The sequence below is a fragment of the Lissotriton vulgaris genome, chromosome 7 (assembly GCF_964263255.1).
Source record: "Lissotriton vulgaris chromosome 7, aLisVul1.2, whole genome shotgun sequence".
In the NCBI taxonomy this organism is placed as follows: domain Eukaryota; kingdom Metazoa; phylum Chordata; class Amphibia; order Caudata; family Salamandridae; genus Lissotriton; species Lissotriton vulgaris.
In genome coordinates, this window is record NC_141695.1 from 1,693,262,835 (window position 1) to 1,693,283,159 (window position 20,325).

The following is a 20,325-nucleotide window of genomic DNA, read 5'->3' on the forward strand; positions in this document are numbered from 1 at the left end:
AGCTCGGGATGAAAGGCCCGCGAGGCAGCGATGCTCGTCGGCGTCAGCACGCGGGAGAATGCGGGGAATGCTGCCCTGCTGTCGAGGGCTGTGCGGGCCGGATCGGGCTGGATCGGTACTAGTGCAGGCATCAAAGCTCTCCATTGTACCCAGCACCCTTCTTGGGGTTCCTGCACGGTGCTTCAGTGCAAATGCGAAATACTCTAGTGCGCTATTGCACATTTCTGGAGCTCGTGCTCACGAGACAGAGCCCAATATCCTCCTGAATATAGCATGGCTGGCGTTCCTGCAGGATCCCGCAGGGCTGCAGATGAAGCACCCATCAGACTCAGTATACCAAGCAGAAATCTGCACATCCTGCAGCAGTACACCATGTATTTGACTTAGTATACATGCAGATCTCCGCAGTTCCTGCATGAGCACACCATGAATTAGATTCAGTATACCGGGCACAAATCTGCAGTTCCTGCATGAGCACACCATTAATTAGAGTGAGTATACCAGGGACAAATCTGCAGTTCCTGCATGAGCACACCTTGTATCAGATTCAGTATACATGCAGATCTCTGTAGTTCCTGCATGAGCACACCATGTATTCGACTCAGTATAGATGCAGATATCTGCAGTTCCTGCATGAGCACGCCATGAATTAGACTTAGTATACCAGGCTAAAATCTGCAGTTCCTGCATGAGCACGCCATGAATTAGACTTAGTATACCAGGCTAAAATCTGCAGTTCCTGCATGAGCACGCCATGAATTAGACTTAGTATACCAGGCAGAAATCTGCAGATCCTGCAGCAGTACACCATGTATCAGACTCAGAATATATGCAGATCTCTGCAGGTCCTGCATGAGCACACCATGAATAAGACTCTGTATACCAGCAGAAATCTGTAGTTCCTGCCTGAGCACACCATGAATGAGACTCACTATACCAGGCACAAATCTGCAGTTCCTGCATGAGAACGCCATGTATCAGATTCAGTATACATGCAGATCTCTGTAGTTCCTGCATGAACAGATCATGTATTAGACTCAGTATACATGCAGATATCTGCAGTTCCTGCATGAGCACGCCATGAATTAGACTTAGTATACCAGGCTGAAATCTGCAGTTCCTGCATGTGTACAACATGAATTAGTCTCAGTATACCAGGCAGAAATCTGCAGTTCCTGCATGAGTACACCATGTATCAGACTCAGAATACATGCAGGTCCTGCATGAGCACACCATGAATAAGACTCTGTATACCAGCAGATATCTGCAGTTCCTGCATGAGCACACCATGAATTAGACTCAGTATACCAGGCACAAATCTGCAGTTCCTGCATGAGCACACCATGTATCAGATTCAGTATACATGCAGATCTCTGTAGTTCCTGCATGAACAGATCATGTATTAGACTCAGTATACATGCAGTTCCTGCATGAGCACACCATGTATTCGACTCAGTATACATGCAGATATCTGCAGTTCCTGCATAAGCACGCCATGAATTAGACTTAGTATACCAGGCTGAAATCTGCAGTTCCTGCATGAGTACAACATGAATTAGACTCAGTATACCAGGCAGAAATCTGCGGTTCCTGCATGAGCACACCATGAATTAGACTCAGTATACCAGGCAGATTTCTGCAGTTCTTGCATGAGCACACCATGTATTAAACTCAGTATACTTGTAGATCTATGCAGTTCCTGCATGAGTAGAACATATATTAGACTCAGAATACATGCAGATTTCTGCAGTTCCTGCATGAGCACGCCATGTATTAGACTTGGTATACATGCAGATCTCTGCAGTTCCTGCAGGAGCACACCATGTATTAGACTCAGTATACCATGCAGATTTCTGCAGTTCCTGCAGGAGCACAGAATGTTATACGCAGTATGCATGCAGATTTATGCAGATCCTGCAGCATCCCACAGTGGCTGAAACAAAGTCTGCATGGCAATGTCTACAGTTCCTGCAGAATCCCACAGACGACAAGATTGATGTCCTTATGTGACAGTCCCTTTGCAGGAGGAGTTCCTGCAAAACCCAAGATTGTTGGACAATGATCTGAGCTCATTTCTGGAGTTCCTGAAAAGACTGCCCTGCACTATTCACTTAGTGAGAAGCATGTTTGTGGAGTTCCTGCAAACTCAATAGTGTCTTAGACAGTATTCTTGTGTCTATTTCAGATGTTCCGGCAAGACCCTATACAATATACACTGCCCTGTATCCACGTTTTGGTGGATCCTGCAGAACATGCCTTTCCCTATAATCTCCTGTGGATAGTTCTGTAGTTCCTGCAGGATCCAACAGTGTTTCAGAAGATGTAGTCATGCAGATGTCTGCATTTCCTGATGGATTGATAAAGGTCACATGCAGATCTCTGCAGTTCCAGGGGGATCCCACAGACAGTGCCGTAAGAAAAGCCTCCACAACCCCCACGGTGCGGGGGGTCGAGCCCAAGGGGGCCCTTCCAGCGCTGCACACTAGCTGCAGTCCCCTGGCCTTAGAGCTCTAGACTCGAACCAGAGAATGGGGGACCTCGTCCATGTACTCTGCAGGGGGCCGGCATTAAGTTTTGTTACGTCACTGGGATCCCACAATGTCTGAGACAAATGAGCCTATTACGGTGGAGGTCGGAAAGCCTCCGACCAACTTTCCGAACCCCATCATCAGTTTCAAGGAGCCAGTCGGCCAATCGGAAACGGCTCATAATCCCAAAGGGCGGCCCTTTCCTCCCTTGGGTTTACGATGCACAGTTTCCAGCAGGGTTTCCATGCCTGCCTATCGGAAACCATGTCGGAAAGGGTGTTTGGGGGCCCCCAGCAGGGCCCCTTTGTGCGTGCGGTCTCCAGTTGGGGTTGTGGAGGCATCTATGGTGCCCCCATGTTAATCCCTGCACCGCGTGGCAGTGACTGCCAAGGGGTGCAGGAATGAACAACACCTCCCGTTTCCCTATGGGAGTATGTATTATGGCTGGCTTACAGCTGTCATGCATAAGGAAATGTTGGAATGTGACCGAACAGTGTTCGGTCGCATCCTTATGAGGCAGGCGGGACTACTGACCGGAGGTCAGTCGGTCCCGTTTACAAGACAGTGTCGGGAGGATGCAAGTCAGCCCGACATCGTAATCGCCCCCTTTGTCTGCATGCACATTTCTGCAATTCTTGTAGGATCTTATGGTGTATTGCACAAAGTCTGCACGCAGATGTCTGCAGCTCCGGCATGATCCGACAGTCCATGAAACAAACACTGCATGCTGTACCTACAGGATTCCAGAGTGTACGACACAATTTACCGACTTAACATGTCCATTTCAAGGGGGTGGCTGCAACATTCTAACGCAGTATACAAGACCTGCGTTCATTACTGCAGCTCCTATAGAACTGATCTGCGCTATACAATCTCCTGTGTAGTGGAATTCACAGCTCCTTCAAGCGGCATTCTGGAGTTCCTGCTGCCTCTGTAGCGCAGGAGGCAATGTTCTCTTTCTAGTTCATGTGTTCCTGTAAAATCCACTGCAGTTTACAGGGCCCTGAACCCACACATTTGGGTTAACGACAAAAATTGATTCCACATGCAATAACCAGTGAATATTTCTGCAGTTCCTGCGGGATCCGACAGTGCATGAGATAAAGTGTTCATGCAGATTCCTGCACCTCCTGCTAGTCTACCGGTGCATACAAGTATGTCTTGCCCTGAGAAGTTCCTGCGAGAGAGGAAAGATACTTTGCAACAGATCTCCGAGGTACCTGAAGGATTCCACCCTGCCTGAGTCAATTCACTCGCAAAGAGTTGTGAACTTCATGTTGCATCCGAAAGTACAGTACCCTGTGAGGCAAGAAGACAACATCACACTTTGAAATAACTCACACTTCTATGAACTTTTGTGAGAGTTCCACCGCATGCAGCCTTTGCTGCTCACAGCCACAGTCTTAGAGAAGGGACGCAGATGACCCGAGGTAACCCAGAGTCCTCTCAGAGGAGTTTTTCGACTCATGTGACATGATACTTACTAACAAACTTTCTTTTGGCAAACAGGGCCTCCTGGGATCCATTCAGGACGTATATCTGCAGCGTGTACTCCTTGCTGGGGCTCAGGCCTCCCACGGTTGCTTTAGGGATCCTGGTTTTCAGCATGACTTCCTGTTCAGTGTCACCTGTGGGCAGAAATACTATGATGTCAATATACCAAACTCACAGAAGAGACATCATTCAGTCTTCTACTCACATGGTAACACCGGAAGTGACGTCATACCGGCATTTGACCACTACCATCAACAGAAATAATGTCATACAACATTTAGCCAAGATGAACCCAAATGAACTGCATATAAAATCTGAAATTAAGTATTATCATTTCATTGGAAAATCTGGAAATAGCAATTGCACTTGGGAACTTTCTGAAAAAGGTGAATCGCATAGCACAGGAACAACAAAATAAATCAAATTGAGGAACCTATATTGATAGATACAAGTAAAAGCTAAGTTACGAGGGATTGCAAGCCTATAAGATATCGGATAGTACTGTAATGAGAAACATATCGAAATTGCCTATTTTTAATGTAATATCTTCCAGTTTTATTATGTATAGCATGTGTTTTAAAATTCTTCTTAACATTTTTATGTCTGTGCTACCCATAGAATGCCTTTTCTTTTTAAATTTTGTATAACATATAGAAAGCGGCATGGAGAGTAACAGCCTGATTTTATAAATTTTGTATGGTTTTGATATTGATGTGATGCATTTCGATCTCATTGTTTAAAGACCACGGTCTAAATAAACAGAGTTTCTCTCTCTCTCTTTAGGTACCAATGTGGAATTGGAATGGCATTGAATGTAAGAGTCCTTTCTTGACTTTTATATGTCGTTAAAACTCGAGTGCTTCTCCTTCACGTTGTTTTCTCATCCATGTGTTTCTTCACACCAGAACCATGTTCCTCACTCTCGCCTGTGTGCTTCTCTCCCCATCATGCTTCATGATTCTCTCTCACCCATGTTGTTTAAATCTCCCTAATTCCTCTGTGTTGCTACCGCCACGCTCTCTGTTGACTCCACCCAGAGCCCTGCGTTTTTCCTCCCCACCCATGATCTTAGGTTTGATTCTGCCCCATTCCCTCCATGTTTTCCTGTCCCGGCTTCCAGCTTGCTTCCACCCACCCATATAACTTCGCTTATCTGCCCTCCTTGGTGCATCCCTGCACCCTCCATGTACCCCCAACCCTCAATGTTGCTTCCCTCTCCCATGCCCTCTATGTTGCTTCCGAATTCTGCTTTAACCCCTTCGCTGCGGCGGGAATTCCGGCGCAGCGCTAAGGGGGCGGGGCGGAAATGCGGAGCTCGCATGCTCATGACGGAGCCGCTCCGTCACGAGCCGCGGTTGAGCTGTGCTCGTGACGGAGCGGTTCCGTCATGGCCCGCCCCGCTCAATGGAACGTCCAGCGCAGGCGCAAAATTCGCGCCGTGCAGGCGCGCCGAGCGTGCCATGACGGAACCACTCCGTCATGAGCACAGCTCAACCGAGGCTCATGACGGAGCGGCTCCATCATGTGCATTGAACGGGTTAAAAAAAATAAAAACACTTTTGTGCTACTTTTTTAGGTCGAGCCTGAGTCAGCGCGCATGCGCTGCTCAGCAAGACTGCTGTAGTGGAGTATGGAAGATAAGCTCCGCCAACTCTCCGCCCATGTTTGTCATTGGCTTGTGTCTTCCTAAATGCTGGTGTCTGATTGGTAAAGAGGCTCGTTAGTCCCTCCGTACTACTGCCTTGTCTTTATCTGTAACCTCTCATGGCGACTGGCCCTTTACTTCCGTTGTTACACAGTCCATGTTTTTAGGTGTGTAAGCACTATTTTCTTTATTGAGTTTCTCTTGCTGCAGGCATGATGTGCTTCACTTACGTTCAGCCCGCCATGCCCGCTTTCTGTTTTGAAGCAGCTGGAACAATGGCAGCAGCTTCTTTGAAACGCAATAGGTCTCACATTTAAATGCAAGAACCACTGCATTGCAAATGGTTTTTTTCAGTTTCTGCTGCTGTCGCTTTTGGTGGGTGGGGGGCGAGAGGTGGGAGGTTTACCCTCCTTGCCCTTTGCCCGCCTCTACCACATAGGTGTTCGCCCCCGTGCCCCTCCCTCCCCTGTGTTTTCACTTGTTTAGAGGATATCCCTGCTCAGCTGGAACAGGGGAACCATTTATTCCTCCCCGGCCAGCTGATCCATTTGCGGCCAACTTTGGTGCACGCTGTGCTTTGCCGTTAAAAAGGCAATCAGAGGCGGGCTGTAGACTCCGTCCCAGCCCTCCCTCCCGTCGTCCGTGCCTTCTCCTCTCTCTCCCCCCTGCCCTCCTCTCTCCCCCGCCCTCGTGCTGTCCTTGCCGTCTCCCCCATCCTCACTCCCTCCCTACCAATGTTCGTGCCTTCCCCCACCCTCCTTCCCATTGTCTGTGATGCCAAGTTGCGTAAATTGGAGACCTATTGTATTGCAAATGCTTGTTTTTGTGGCACTTGCCTCTTCAGCTACTGATATCTAGCCTGAGGTGACAGGACCAGTTTGACTCAGTGGGACAAGAGCAGCATCCTGCATTCCCTGCCAATATGAAGTCTTTCACAGTGCATGACCTGCCATCCATCTCCATCAGCGGTGCCAAGAGGAATATTTACTTCAAAAGGAATATCATGCCTAAGCTGTCAAAAAGTTCTGGTAAATTCTGACTCATTCTTACAGAACATCATCTCGAAGACTAGTGTCTCCCTGAAAAAGGAAATATATCCAGAAGTTGATAATTATTAATAGGTTTGAACTAGGCCACCTTCCTTCTCTTTGTTTTAATTAGCCCTTTTTAGGTCGAGTGTGAGCCAGCGCGCACGCGCTGCTCTGTGAAGAGCTGTGGTAGTTCATTACGAAGAGACGCTTTGCCCACTCCCCACCCCTTATTTTTCATTGGCTTGTGTGTTTGTCCTTTGTAAATGCTGTCCTCTGATTCATTATGAGGCTTGTTAGTCCCTCCTTAGTACAGCCATGTCGTCATTTGTATCCTCCCATGGCTACTGCCCCTTTTCTTGGTTGTTACACGGGACGTGTACTATTTCCTTTTGGGGCAGGAGCCCGCCGGAGAAGAAGGACCAGGTAAATATGTGTTTTGGGGCCTCCCTCCCATTATCCGTGCCTTCTTTTTTCCTCCCCGCCCTCCCTCCCGTTGTCCGTGCCTTCTCCTCTCTCCCCCCCGCCGTCCTGAGGTCCGTGCCTTTCCCCCCGCCCTCCCTCCCGTTGTCCGTGATGCCAAGTTGCCAACCATTTGCAATGCAATAGGTCTTGCGTAAATTGGAGATCTATTGCATTGCAAATGCTTGTTTTTTCAAGTTATGTGTAAATACTGATATGGCTATTGATGGCAATTACCAGCGAAATCTAAATTTTGCGGAACATATATCAACCCAGGATTTCCTCAACACATATTTCCAGTGAATTTGATGCACAAACGCCTATGTCCATGGTTAGTCCTCATTCTGAGGGTCAAAGCTCATACTGGTGTTGCAATAATAGGCCTCTGCAATACGTTAAAATTAAATGTAGCTAAATATCATGACATTTTACACAAATTAAGGTTTGTGATATCATGCATGAAAGTGTATGCAAGGGCATGCCACATGTATAAAAGTTAGTCGAGATGTCAACAGGGGTGATAATGTCGCCAACAAAAAATGTTGTCGTTCATGCATCAAAGTTTTGTTTTGCAATTACCAAATAGCGATTTTTTAGAAATCGCTATTTAGAAATCGCAAAATGCAATGCATCAAAACAGAGAGCAAACAGTTATTCTCTAATTGCGATTCCTTAAGAATCGCAAACGCAATTAGGGAATCGCTATTTGCAATTGCGACTACATTCTTTTCTATGGGTGAGACTGGTCTTGCATTTCCTAAATTGTGATTACCTAATTGGTAATCACAATTTAGGTAATACAAAGGCAAGGGTGCCCGAAGGCCTAAGGTCTCACTGAGGCGCCCCTAAAAAACATGTGCACATGGCAGTTTGAAAAATGCAGTTTTGTGCATTTTTCAAAGTATGCACATGGTTAACATCAACTTGAAGTTAATGTTAATTAGCATTTCCTAAATGCACAGTTCGCTTTTAGGAAAGGCTACTTACAAGTGCATTAGGGAATCCCAAATTGCAATTTCCTATTTGCATTAGCAATTTAGGGAATATCCAAAAATTGCGACGACCTAAATTGCAAATAAAAAAAATCTGTCATGCATTGGAAACGCCCATTTTGCGATGGCAAATGGCCGATTCTTACAAATCGCACTGTTTGCAATCGCAAAATTGCTTGATGTATGTGCCCCTTTAATCTCGAATCCATTTCTCAACCAACAAAAGTCTTCAGTCTGTGGCTACAACATTTGAGAAAAATTGTCCATTCACCTACATAACAAAACTTTTGCACAGAACTGAGTAATACTGCTTCTTTAAATAACTGCACCCCACAATATCAGTAGTACTGGAAAATACCGTATAAAGCATTACCACACCAGCGTAAGGCAGGAGTTGTTATGCCCCACTTAATGAGAAATGTGAATTCACTTTTTGGCACACAGTTAATTGATGACATCTCTCAACTGAAGACTCATGCAGAACATGATTGTACTCGCCCTTCCTGGGTTACCCGGGCAACTACATGACATCATTGTACATAAACAAATATTGGAACTGCAGAAGGTTACTTCCCATTTCTCATAGTTCAGGGGAAAGAGAACAACAGCCTTATCATAGTGGGTAACAATTCCTGAGATTACAGGAAAGTTCTGGAGATTATTTGGGAACATATTTACTGTTTAAGCTTTTTTAAGTAGAAATGTTTTTCATAGAATACTGATTCTTTACCTGAATTTTTACACTAGTATTTTCTACTGTAAATAAGCACTGGCAAAAATGTGAATGTAAATGTGTTTGTATTTATATAGCACCTTCTACCTAGAGGTCTCGTAGTGCTGTATTCATACCTCTGTGGAACCCTTCCAGGCTTTCCTGTGAGATGTCCACTCCTGGGCACCCACAAGGTGAAGCCAGGCATCCAAGCGCTGCTGGGGCCATTGTGGAGATTAAGCAAGTTATTGCCCAGGGTCACAAAGTGGGACCCATGATTAGACTAGGCACCGAGGCGAGAATGATCAGGTCCGGGCTGTCGAGGCGGGAATTGAACCCTGGTCCCAGGCCAGACCTCTGCATCAGGGTCTGCTGCTCTAACCACTGAGCCACGCTTCTCTACAGGTCACAGGTTTAGAGAAGGTTGGCAAGCTTTTTGCTCTATCAATGCTATTTTAGACGTTTTTGTAAATCCTTATTCCAAAGCATTTAAATGCATCATTTTGCAGGTGTGAAAGTGTTTGCATGTTTTTGTGAATACGTTTTACCGAAATATTCACAGAGGTGGCCATCTTGAAATGTGAATAGAGCCCTTTAACAAAAATACATTTGGTGTACCTGAGCTCCTGTTAGTGCACTGCAAACGCTGGTGAGGGCTCCTCAGTATCAGTGTTTGGAGACCTGCTGGGCCTTCACAGAATACAAACAAGCATTGCTAAAGCCAACGGCACTCGCCTGTGTGAGAGCTATTGGCTTTGCTAGTGTTTGTTTTAGCTATGTTGTAGAGCAGCATGGCTGCTGTGAAAACTGGGTAACAGTATGTTTTTTTTTTTAAAAAAAGGTCTTCAAACTGTGAAGGGGATCCCCTGCGATGTGAAATGATGTTGATGGGGCGAGGGATCTCCAATCTGTGACCAAGAGGAGCTTTTAGTAGGTCCTGGTGAAAGTAGACCAAGATCATGCTGGAAACACTCCTGTGATTTTCATAGTGGCCGTGACCCACTCTGTAATAGGCCTTTAGTGCCACCATTTTCATTTTCTAAAGTCTTACTCCCTTGCTTGTTATGAACAATCATGCAATTGAAACTCAGTGGCTTATTTTAAAAGTTACAACTGAACATAACTGTTGCATTATTAAATATGTTCAGAGCTGCAAAGGGGCCACATTTCCTGTGAAACCTCTTCAGACAATACTGCCCACATCGCATTGCATTTTGTGGCTTCTAATTTTACATTTAACATTGTAAATATGGGTGAAAAATTACAGCATGTATAGTACTTTTGCTTAAAAAGACAGGAATGGATTGCTGTATAACTATTGAATGAAACTGGGCCAATTGCCAGTTAGGTATGATACTGTGGCACTATAAAATAAAAAAAAATATTTGGCAGTTATTGTCAATATTCTTATGCCCCCTTTAAAGTCCCTTACACTTTTTGGTTCTTTTGTTTCTAATATTCCATTTTATTTTACGTACAGGAGGGATTGCAGGAAAAGTATGATATAACATTGTTTTTGGCCATGTGTTTAAATACCCACCTGAACCCCTCAATCTCACTTAAAATGGAAGGCTTGTTTTCTAACTTTACTTGTATATATTTATTTTGATACATTGAAAACAACCACTGCAAATGGCTTTAGTCTATATTTGTTACAGCATGTGACATGAAGACTCACAAAAATGCTTTAGCTTGTTTGCAGTATTTAACATTCTATGTATATTTTCTAAAGAAATTGAATTTAATTTAATTTTACATGGAGGAGGGAACAGTTTGAAGAAATTTCTGTACATCAAAACTGACATTTGGACCACTACTGACGCAAGGATATCAATAACCGTGTCAGTGTTTCCTTTGTATGCACTTTCCACCCTGCACATGGTGTCTCTCCCTAACTTTAATCTTCCACCCTGTGTGTACTCACCTGCACAGGTAATCGTGCATGCTACATGCCTTAGTCGCTGCGCGCACATACCTGCCATGGGCTTCACGCGGACCTTATATCCATTCGTGATGCCTTCTGTCTCTTTCCACTTCATCTGCAGCCTGTCCTCTGAGAGAACTGTCAGCTTTAGGCGATTGGTTCCTGTGAAGATAAAGAGAACATCTATGTGGGTTCAAAGCAAAACGAGGGAGACCCGCTCAATGGGAGATTATGACTCCCACCCAAACAGCAGCATTATAAGTGATTCTCAAATAAAATGATATTGTGACATTTCTACTCTATAGCTCTACATTCTTCCCGCCACTTTTGGTCCACTCAGGATTTTGACTGAATTCAATTCCATTTTATAAAATGATACAGACTGTGACTATGAAACATGGCTCGGGTCAGTGGTGCTATTATTAGCTTATATACAGAATTCAACCCGGCTAATAAATTACTTGCTGTAGTGTCAATGAAAGAGAGTCTTCTAGTAAATTTCAAATTCAGAAAATTGATTTCTAGGAAAAGGCAGAGAGGCGATCATAGAGATCATAGAGATTTTTAGGAAAAGGCAGAGATGAGATCATAGAGAAGAGTCAGGAAGGGCGAACAAACCCTCAAAATGAAATGCACAGAAAGTGGAGATTCCTATTTAAAGATATTTGTCAGGATTCTTTTTTTGTCTATGTTGGTGTGTAGCAGTTTGAATTGGTCTATTGTGGTGTGTAGCAGTTTGAATTGGTCTACGTTGGTGTGCAGCAGTTTGAATTGGTCTATGTTGGTGTGTAGCAGTTTGAATTGGTCTATGTTGGTGTGCAGCAGTTTGAATTGGTCTATGTTTGTGTGCAGCAGTTTGAATTGGTCTATGTTGGTGTACAGCAGTTTGAATTGGTCTATGTTGGTGTGTAGCAGTTTGAATTGGTCTATTTTGGTGTGTAGCATTTTGAATTGGTCTATGTTTGTGTGTAGCAGTTTGAATTGGTCTATGTTGGTGTTTAGCAGTTTGAATTGGTCTATTTTGGTGTGTAGCAGTTTGAATTGGTCTATGTTTGTGTGTAGCAGTTTGAATTGGTCTATGTTGGTGTGCAGCAGTTTGTCTTGGTCTTATTGGTGTGCACTTGTTTGGATTGGTAAGACACTGATTGGTAAAGTCAGTGTTCCATAATGCTTTGTGTACTGGTATTGATCCCTTTCTTTTGTATGTGTGGTGCGTGAGGGTGTTTAATCCATTGATCCAAGTATGACTGTGAGAGGGTGTTGATTGGTATCAATCACTCATCGATGTATCGGGAAGTGTTAGCTAACCAGTTCCAAATTTGGCACCATTTGGTTCCCACCTCTTCTTGGTTTCGCTGGTATGCACGTGTGCCATGTCGGTGTATGGTACCAAAACTGCTGTGGCGCCTTTCCTTGCTCCATAGCATAGCCAGTGTGGCATGGGTCCTGAAGCAAGGAAGGAAATGGTCCCCTGATTGCTGTTTGAATGATAAAATGAAGCACATTTTTGGAGGGCAGCTGGATAACAGATCCTGAGCTCCGCGTCCGTGGGGTGGAGAGAGATACTCTAATACAACGCAGAATGGAAGGATTCAGAGCAAAATTAATACAAAAAGTTCAAAGCTTAAAGCCTCGGTCACTAACCATTTTAGAACAGGGTACGAGTGAAATGTGAAGCTTTCGCTGTGAAAACATTTTGCAATTTTCTAAAGATTACAAACATTTCCTATATGCGGATAAGTCCCAAAAATTAGTTTTAAGGAAGAAAATTCCTTTACGAATAAACTTGCAGCTGGAAAAATCACCTGCAAAAATATTTTTGCACTAATTTACTTCTACAGTAAATATTTTTACATTTTTTTCAAGAAACAAGAAGTTTTTGACTCAAAGACTGACAAAGGCTATCTATGGGTATTCAGGCTTGGCAATGTCCGTAGCGCCTCGTGACTCTCACTTCCATAGGAGGCACCAGTATTCTCAAGAGGACCCAAACACCCCAGGTTGAGGAATTACAAGCGTCTAGGCTCTTCCTCAGGGGGTTGTTTGTAATGGTCAGAGAGCACTAGTATTGAGGACAACTCTATCCAAAACTAAGAAGCGAGTAGGTACTGACAATGTGACACAAGTGAAGAATATCTGTGTGTTCCAGAAGTATTAAATTGCATTTTTTCATTAGATGATGTCATTCAAATTCTTTTATCTGGCTGTCAGTTCACCGTGTTTACATTTCACATTTGATCGCTGACATGTGTTTCGGACCTCAGGCACTTTGTTAAGGCATGCATAAAGAAGGAATCACATCTTGTTGAAAGTGGCGCCACATCCTAGCTCGAGGCGCTGCATCAAATCAGAAAGCACGCAGAAGGGAAGAACTTGGCAGGGGTTCACCAGTTTGGGCTTCTTAGTACAGGTGGACAAGCCACTGAAAGCTCGACCTCTTAGTACAGGTGGACGAGCCACTGAAAGCTCAAGACAGGGTCACACCAGATGCCTGGCTCTAGCTCGGCTCGAGGTCCTCTTGGAACCTCAAGCACAACATGAGCCAAGTTTTCATATAGCTTCTACCTGCCACCCATGCTCTGACCCAATGGGTCAAAAGTTAAAGACAACGCATCAACCTTTGATGGATAAAGGAGAGACAAACAAATGCCCATTTAGCGGATGAATTTCACAAAATTAAACCACCAACCTGGGATCAATCTCTGCTTCCTCACTTAACCAAATGATGTGATCCTGGACAAATATTTTACTTCACCTAACTTCCTTTTTGTTCATTTTCACATGTGAAAACACATTCAAATAAGTGAGTTCTGGATGCACGTTGGACAAAAACCTCCTGAGTTTGATTTAATAGACTATAATGTTGCTCTAGCTATATAAAGAATCTAGGCCACATATAGGGTACACAGTGACTTGCCTCTTAGTTCACTAATAGCGTTGTCATCAGAACAGTGTGAAGGAAAGGTTTCTAAATGTTTGTTAAATAACTAGCACTTTTAAGAAGTCCCTTTCAGTACCGTGCTCATCTGTTGCATAATGCATCAAAGCAAAATGCTTCTCTATGTTAAAGAAACACACATTTTGAATTTTGAAAGGACTTGTATATTTTGATTTTTGTTGTATGATTTACAGATCAAATATTTTCAAGGCTCGCCTCCTGCAAAGTTCTAGAGCCAAGCTACACCCTGGCTTGCCTCCAGCTCAGCTCTCCCTGTTAATTTGTTGGCTCGCCCACTTCTATCTCTTAGCATCAGGGCACAAGTCAAGGGCACACATGGGTAGACAGTGTCTATGCATTTTTTTCACAGGGTGGACGCCGTCCACTCTGCCAAAAAAGTTGAGCTCAACTGAAATATGCTGAACGTTGCCTGGTGTAATTTTCCGTCACCGGGACACATTCAGCAGCACTTGCTCTCTTAAGAGAGGCCTGCTTTTTATTTTTTCAGTCTCTGTATATAAGAGATATGAATGTATTGTAAGAATGCCAGACATGTTGGCCTGGCCCTGTATTTACACAAATAACACATTTAAATACCACTATTTTGTTTTAATTGTTCTATAGTGCCACTCATACCAATGCAGGATGTCAGAGTGCATTGCATGATATATATATATATATATATTATACATCTACAATAAATCATATATGTGTGTAATTCAATGAATTTGAATTTGAATTTAAAAGCATTTATACAGCGCTCTTTTACCCAGCGGTTTCATGGCGCTATTGGTGAGACAGTGGACGGCAGCAGCTGGAGGGATTTAAGCAGAGTAGGCTTGCATAAAAAGGAAGGTTTTGAGATCCTTCCGAAACTGAAGGTAAGAAGGTGAAGTACGCAGGGCAACCGGGAGGGAGTTCCAGAAAGCTGGAGCCAAGACAGCGAACCTTGCTCCACCAGCCTTCTGTTTTTTAAAACGGGGGATGGCTAGGAGGGCCAAATGAGTAGAGCGAAGTTCTCTGCCAGGAAGGTAGGGCTTAATGGCAGAGCATATGAATTCGGGAGCAGTGCCCGATCTGGCCTGGTAAGTGAGGCAGCCAAGTTTGAAAAGGGCGCGCTCTTTCACAGGAAGCCAATGTAGTGCTTTGGGGTGGCCCGATGGTATTTGGGTAGGCCATGGATTAGGCGGGCAGCCTGATTCTGTACCAGTTGCAAGCGGTGGATCGCATAGGCAGGAGCCCCATTGTAGATTATGTTGCCATTGTCTATACGGGATAGTACCATGGCCAGCACGATTATTTTTAAAGCAGAGGGGGAGAAAAAACGGGAGACTTTCCTGATTATTTTGAGGGAAAAGAAACAAGAGGAAACCACAGAACCAACTTGTGAATGAACAGTGAGTTGTGGGTTTAGGAGGATCCCAAGGGTTTTTACTTTGGGTACAGGGAGTGGAGGGGAACCAAGGGATGGGGGCCAGAAGGAGGGGGACCACGGACTGCAACCACCTCCGGTCAGGACCAGCTCGGTCTTGTCCGGGTTGAGTTTGAGGTGGTTGCAGTTCATCCAGTCCTGAATGAACGTCATAACTGTCTGGACATTCTGGGCGGATGAAGATGAGTGGGACAGGTTGAAAATTAGCTGGAGGTCATCTGCGTAGTTGAACACGGTGACCTCCAGCTGCTGTAACATAAAAATAAGGGGGAAGATGTATAAATTAAACAAAGGGGGGAAAGTGATGAGCCCTGGGGGACCCCACACTCTACCTTGCGGGAGGCCGCGGCGAAGCCAGCCAGGTGGACCGCTTGAGCTCTCCCAGCAAGGAAGGACTCAAGCCAAGAAAAGGCCAAGCCCTCTATGCCCGCCGCCCTGACACGGTTGAGGAGGATGGAATGGTCCACCGTGTCAAAAGCGGCGGACAAGTCTAGGAGGATCAGGGCTTGCGGGAGGTTGATATCGATACCTTTGCGCAGTTTGTCCATTACTGAGATGACCACTTTCTCCGTAGAGTGCAGGGGGCGGAAACCGGCTTGACAGGGGGAGAGGCAATGGTTTGCCTCAACATGGGTGCTCAGAGTGGTGGTGACATGGGTTTCAAGGACTTTTGCTAGGTAGGGCAGGAGGGAGATGGGGCGGTAATTGGAGGGGGAGGATGAGTCGCGTCAGGTTTTTTTAAGATTGGAATGACAACCGCTGATTTGTGTGGGCTGGGGACAATACCATGTATGAGTGAATCATTAAGAAGGGTCAAGGGTAGTGTGGGGCAGGCTGAATAGATTTCCTTGAGGATGTGAGCAGGGGCAAAGTCCAGGGGGGAACCTGATTTGACCCGATGAAGCAGAGGAAGGAGTGTGTCGTTGGTTAGCAATGGAATGTTGGTCAATTTGAGGGTAGTGGGGGGTGGGGAGGGGTTGACAAATGTGGGGGAGGGCGGGGGGATGTTGTGTTTGATTTTGGCAACCTTGTCAATGAAGAACTCGTTAAGCGAGTCGCAGAGGGGCTGGGAAGGGGGGGATGGTGGCCGTAGCTCTGCTGGATGATGCTAGTTCATGGACGGTGGAGAAAATTTCCTTCGATTGGGACTCCGCTGTCATTATCCTGCTAGTATAGTATTCATTTTTTGCTTCGAGAATGCTTTTTTTGTAAGTTTGTAAGACGGACAGATAAATTGTCTTTTGTGCGGGGCTGTAAGTTCTTCTCCAAGCTCGCTCGGCCCTCCTTGCAGCTAGTTTCTTTTCTTTGAGGTCTGGAGTAAACCACCGATTGGCTGCATGGGCCCGCTTGACTGTAAGCCGCCTTAGGGGAGCAAATTCATCACCCGCCATGGTAAGCCAGTTGTTAATAGCGGCCAACTGGGAAGTAGCTGCAAGGCCTGAAAGGTCAGGGCTAGTTTTGGCCAGGGTTGAGCAAAGAGAAGGCATATCTGTTTTGCCCCATTTCCGAACCCAGGTGTTTTTGGGAAGCAGGGGTTTGGCCAGAGGCGCTAGAGCAAGGGAGAACGTGATAGTGCGAATGGTCTGACCAGGAACATGGAGATATTATGGGGGATGTGGATGGGACATTCAGTGACCAGATTTGGTCTAGCGTATGACCATGTATGTGGGTGGGACTGTGAATGAGCGGCGAGAAATTCAAACTATTCATGAGGCTGGTGAACTCTTTTGATTGAGGGCTTTCGGCAGGATCGTTGGGCCAAAAGTTGAGGTCCCCTAAGACTAGTACAGATGAGTTGTTAATCACCAGAGTAGCCAAGAGGGTCTGAATACTGGAAAGGAAGGAGGGAGTGGGTTGGGGGCAATGTAAAGGTCAGTGAGGGTAACAAGGTGCCTTAACCTCATCAGATGTTTTAAAATGCACTCTTTGCAACCAATTAAGTAGGAGAGATTTTTTACCATGCTTCTCCTAGTTGCCAATTTCTTTTTGGCAGAGTTTTAAAAGGTGTATAAGTTGAGGCCCAGATTTTGTATAAAAGTTGCATCACTTTCTTTGGCACAACACTGATGCACATCTAATTTGTTAACTATTTAAACACCCTAAAATATACTCATGATAGACTTGCTAAGCATTTGTGTGAGGTCTTAAGATCTGATATCACTTCTTGTGATGTCACTTCCTATGAGGTCATAGGTGGAGATGCCACTTCCTGTGAAGCCACATGCGCTATCACGCTCTGTGATGTCACTCAAACACTTAAGCAGAGAAGTAATCCCTGGAGTTAAGTTCCACACACCATTCACTCTGTTTACTTTCACCCCATAAGCAGTTTCAGAAGTTGGAGAAAAAGGGATTTACACAATCACATTTGTCCTCGAAGACTAGTTAATGTTAAGGGTTAGCTAGCAAGTAGAGTTCTGTGTAATAAGTCTTATCTAAAATACAATTATATACCCACAACTGAAATGTAGTGTTAACACAAGTTTATTAAAAAAAGAGATATACTCTCAAATTTCATTAAAACAATTTTTCACAAGTACAAAAAATCACAATTTATACAAAACACTCATCATCGGTAACACCATCAGGTGAAAGAAAGCACCTAATACAAAACATGGACCCTAAACAATACACAGTAGCAATAATCTATTAAAAACTTCAGTTTGATCCAAAAACGTTTAGTAATCTTTATGGGATCCCTCGTTATTTTGGATTCTTTTATTGGACTTAAGCGTCAACGCGTTTCGGTGGCAGGTTTGATTAAATAGACAAGGACCACCTTCTTCAGGACTTGAAACAATGTAGGGTCACTTTTCTTCATGTAAGTATTTAAAAAGATCGGTATCGTCAGTTATTGCTGATAATTACAATATGGTCTGATGTATATAGGATATATTGATGCTCCTATTTGTGGTTCTTTAAGGATTTTTAACCTTATAACAGAATGTCTTATTCCTTTTTCTGCTCATTCCATTCATTCATAAACTGGTCCATCTTTATTTAGTTTCCTGGTCCCAGCACATCTAATCTCATTGGAAACACGTTGCCACTCTTTATTTTATTGGTAGCAGTAGATTCACCATCTGGATACGGTGGTATCTCATTCCCCCTCTATCCTCAACAATGTAGACTGTTCGATAACTCCATTGTTGGAATTCGGAACACTTTATCCTTCAATATGCCGTATGTTCGCTTCGTATCAGCCTAACTTGGTTAATCCCCCCCCATTTCTTTTTTTAGGATTTCTGCCCCGCTTAGTACTACATCTAAAATGTGGCTTCTGTGGAGTCCCTCAAAGAAGCAATATGTAGGGGAGTTTGCAGCAAAGATTTTGTTGTTCTGTGCAGATCTCTCGCTAGCAGTCACCATGAGACATGCAGGAACATCGACAGTACTGTGGAGTTTCAGCACGCGCTCTCAACAGGTTTGTAACCGCGCGAGCCAACCCAGGATTTCACAATGCCTCCCCGAGCTTGTAAATCTAAGCTCACTCACAAAGAAAATTGAGGGCGCTGGCTCGAAGCCAGAACGCTTAATGGGCAAGGTTGCACGCTTTTTTGTTTTGAGATGCACCGAACAGGGCGGGTGCACCTTTCATTCAGATTTTAAATGCCACCAGACCTGGAAGTGAGCGAAAGGGTGAGCAAAGGGCTTTTCTTCTGAGTCAATAGGACTTATTTTTTCAGGGATGCAGAACGCCAGCAGAATAAGCAGTGCCAACTAGTGTTGAGCAATCGTTTGTTGGGATTGTTCATTAAGGGTGTTTACTAGTGCTACGCCAGAGAGCTGGAGACATAAAAAGGCTGTTGGAGGCTCTGCAGACAGCACTTTCTCAAAATGACCTCCACCAACCATTCACAAAACAAAGCTCTCCAGTTACTGCATATTCTTCACACAGTCAACCATTTACTAGGACATAAATCAAAAATAAAGGCGAGCAGAAAAGCAGCATATGAGAGAGAGAGAGAGAGAGAGAGAGAGAGAGAGAGAGAGAGAGAGCACCATGGAATGATGAGAGGAGAAGCACACAAGTGAGTGAGCAACATGGTTTGGTAGGGGAGAAGCTATGCGTGGCAGAGCCATATGAAGAATGGCGGCGGGACAGCAGTACACACTAGAGAGTGCTGAACAAAGTTGAAGAACAAGGGGTGAAGCACACAGGGAGAGAGCTGGTAAACAAGTGCACTCTCTTGGAATGATTAAATAGAAAAAAGAAGCTCCTTAAAAGTGCTGAGGTGGGCAGAACTCACGGAGTTTCACTCTGTGTAATTCCACTGAGTTACAGAAAAACTCTATGGGCCTGATTCACAGAACTAACTTAAGACAAAATCCTAAACTTACTACTTTCGGTATTCACAGAAGTTAGGATTTTGTTTTAAGTTTGTATTAAGACAAACTTAAGACAGACTTAAGCCAGACTTAAGACAAAATTCTAACTTAAGTCTGTCTTAAGACAAACTTAAAACAAAATCCTAACTTCTGTGAATATCAAAAGTAGTAAGTTTAGGATTTTGTCTTAAGTTAGTTCTGTGAATCAGGCGCAATGAGATTCTGCAGAATTCCGTCAATGGGTGGAAAATATGAGGCTTGTGCTGCAATTCAGTGCCAGTAGAATGAGCAGCGGTACAAAATAAGCGCAAACGGCGCCGTGCATAGGTCAAGAGCAGGCAGCCATTTGAGTTTAATTTGCGTCCTACTTGAGCACTAGCAAATCTACTCAAATGTCAGCCCTCTGAGCGAAAATGCTGGGGACCGCCTGCATTAGAAATTGCACAAAAGGACTCCAAATCTCGCTCGCCAGCTCGCATATTCTGGATCCTCACAAGAGAAAATTTCCACCATGTGGCGATTGGCAAAGTTTGGCCAAAATGAAAGAGTAACGCAGAGTGACCAAAATTCCGCCAACTCCGCAGGCAGAACAGAACATTCCACCGACCCCATTAAAAGTGAGTTGTGAAATTCTACAAATTAGTCAAGCAAATGGATTGTAAGAGGTTGTGCTTCAGTGGAGTGAACTAACACAAGAAAGCCAGCCATCGAATAGGAAGCAAGCAAATAAGAGTGAGCATAAAGCCAACCAATGAAAGAGCAACAACTCTGAAACCACTGTACATTCTCTGGCAGGAGAGATCTAATAAAATGGTCTACTTCTGGTGAATTATAAAAACTC

At 44.4% G+C, this 20,325-nt stretch overlaps 1 protein-coding gene across 2 annotated transcripts in view; it reads right to left on the reverse strand.

Moving 5' to 3' along the window:
- Nucleotides 1-20,325, reverse strand: part of COL20A1 (collagen type XX alpha 1 chain) — a 491,294-nt gene that overhangs the window by 377,258 nt on the left and 93,711 nt on the right. For both annotated transcript variants that reach the window (XM_086932816.1, XM_086932817.1), the window contains exons 3-4: nt 10,837-10,947; nt 4,013-4,156 (exon numbers count right to left, since the gene is read on the reverse strand). In XM_086932816.1, coding sequence (XP_086788942.1) covers nt 4,013-4,156; nt 10,837-10,947 — 255 coding nt within the window. The remainder of the gene's footprint in view (nt 1-4,012; nt 4,157-10,836; nt 10,948-20,325) is intronic.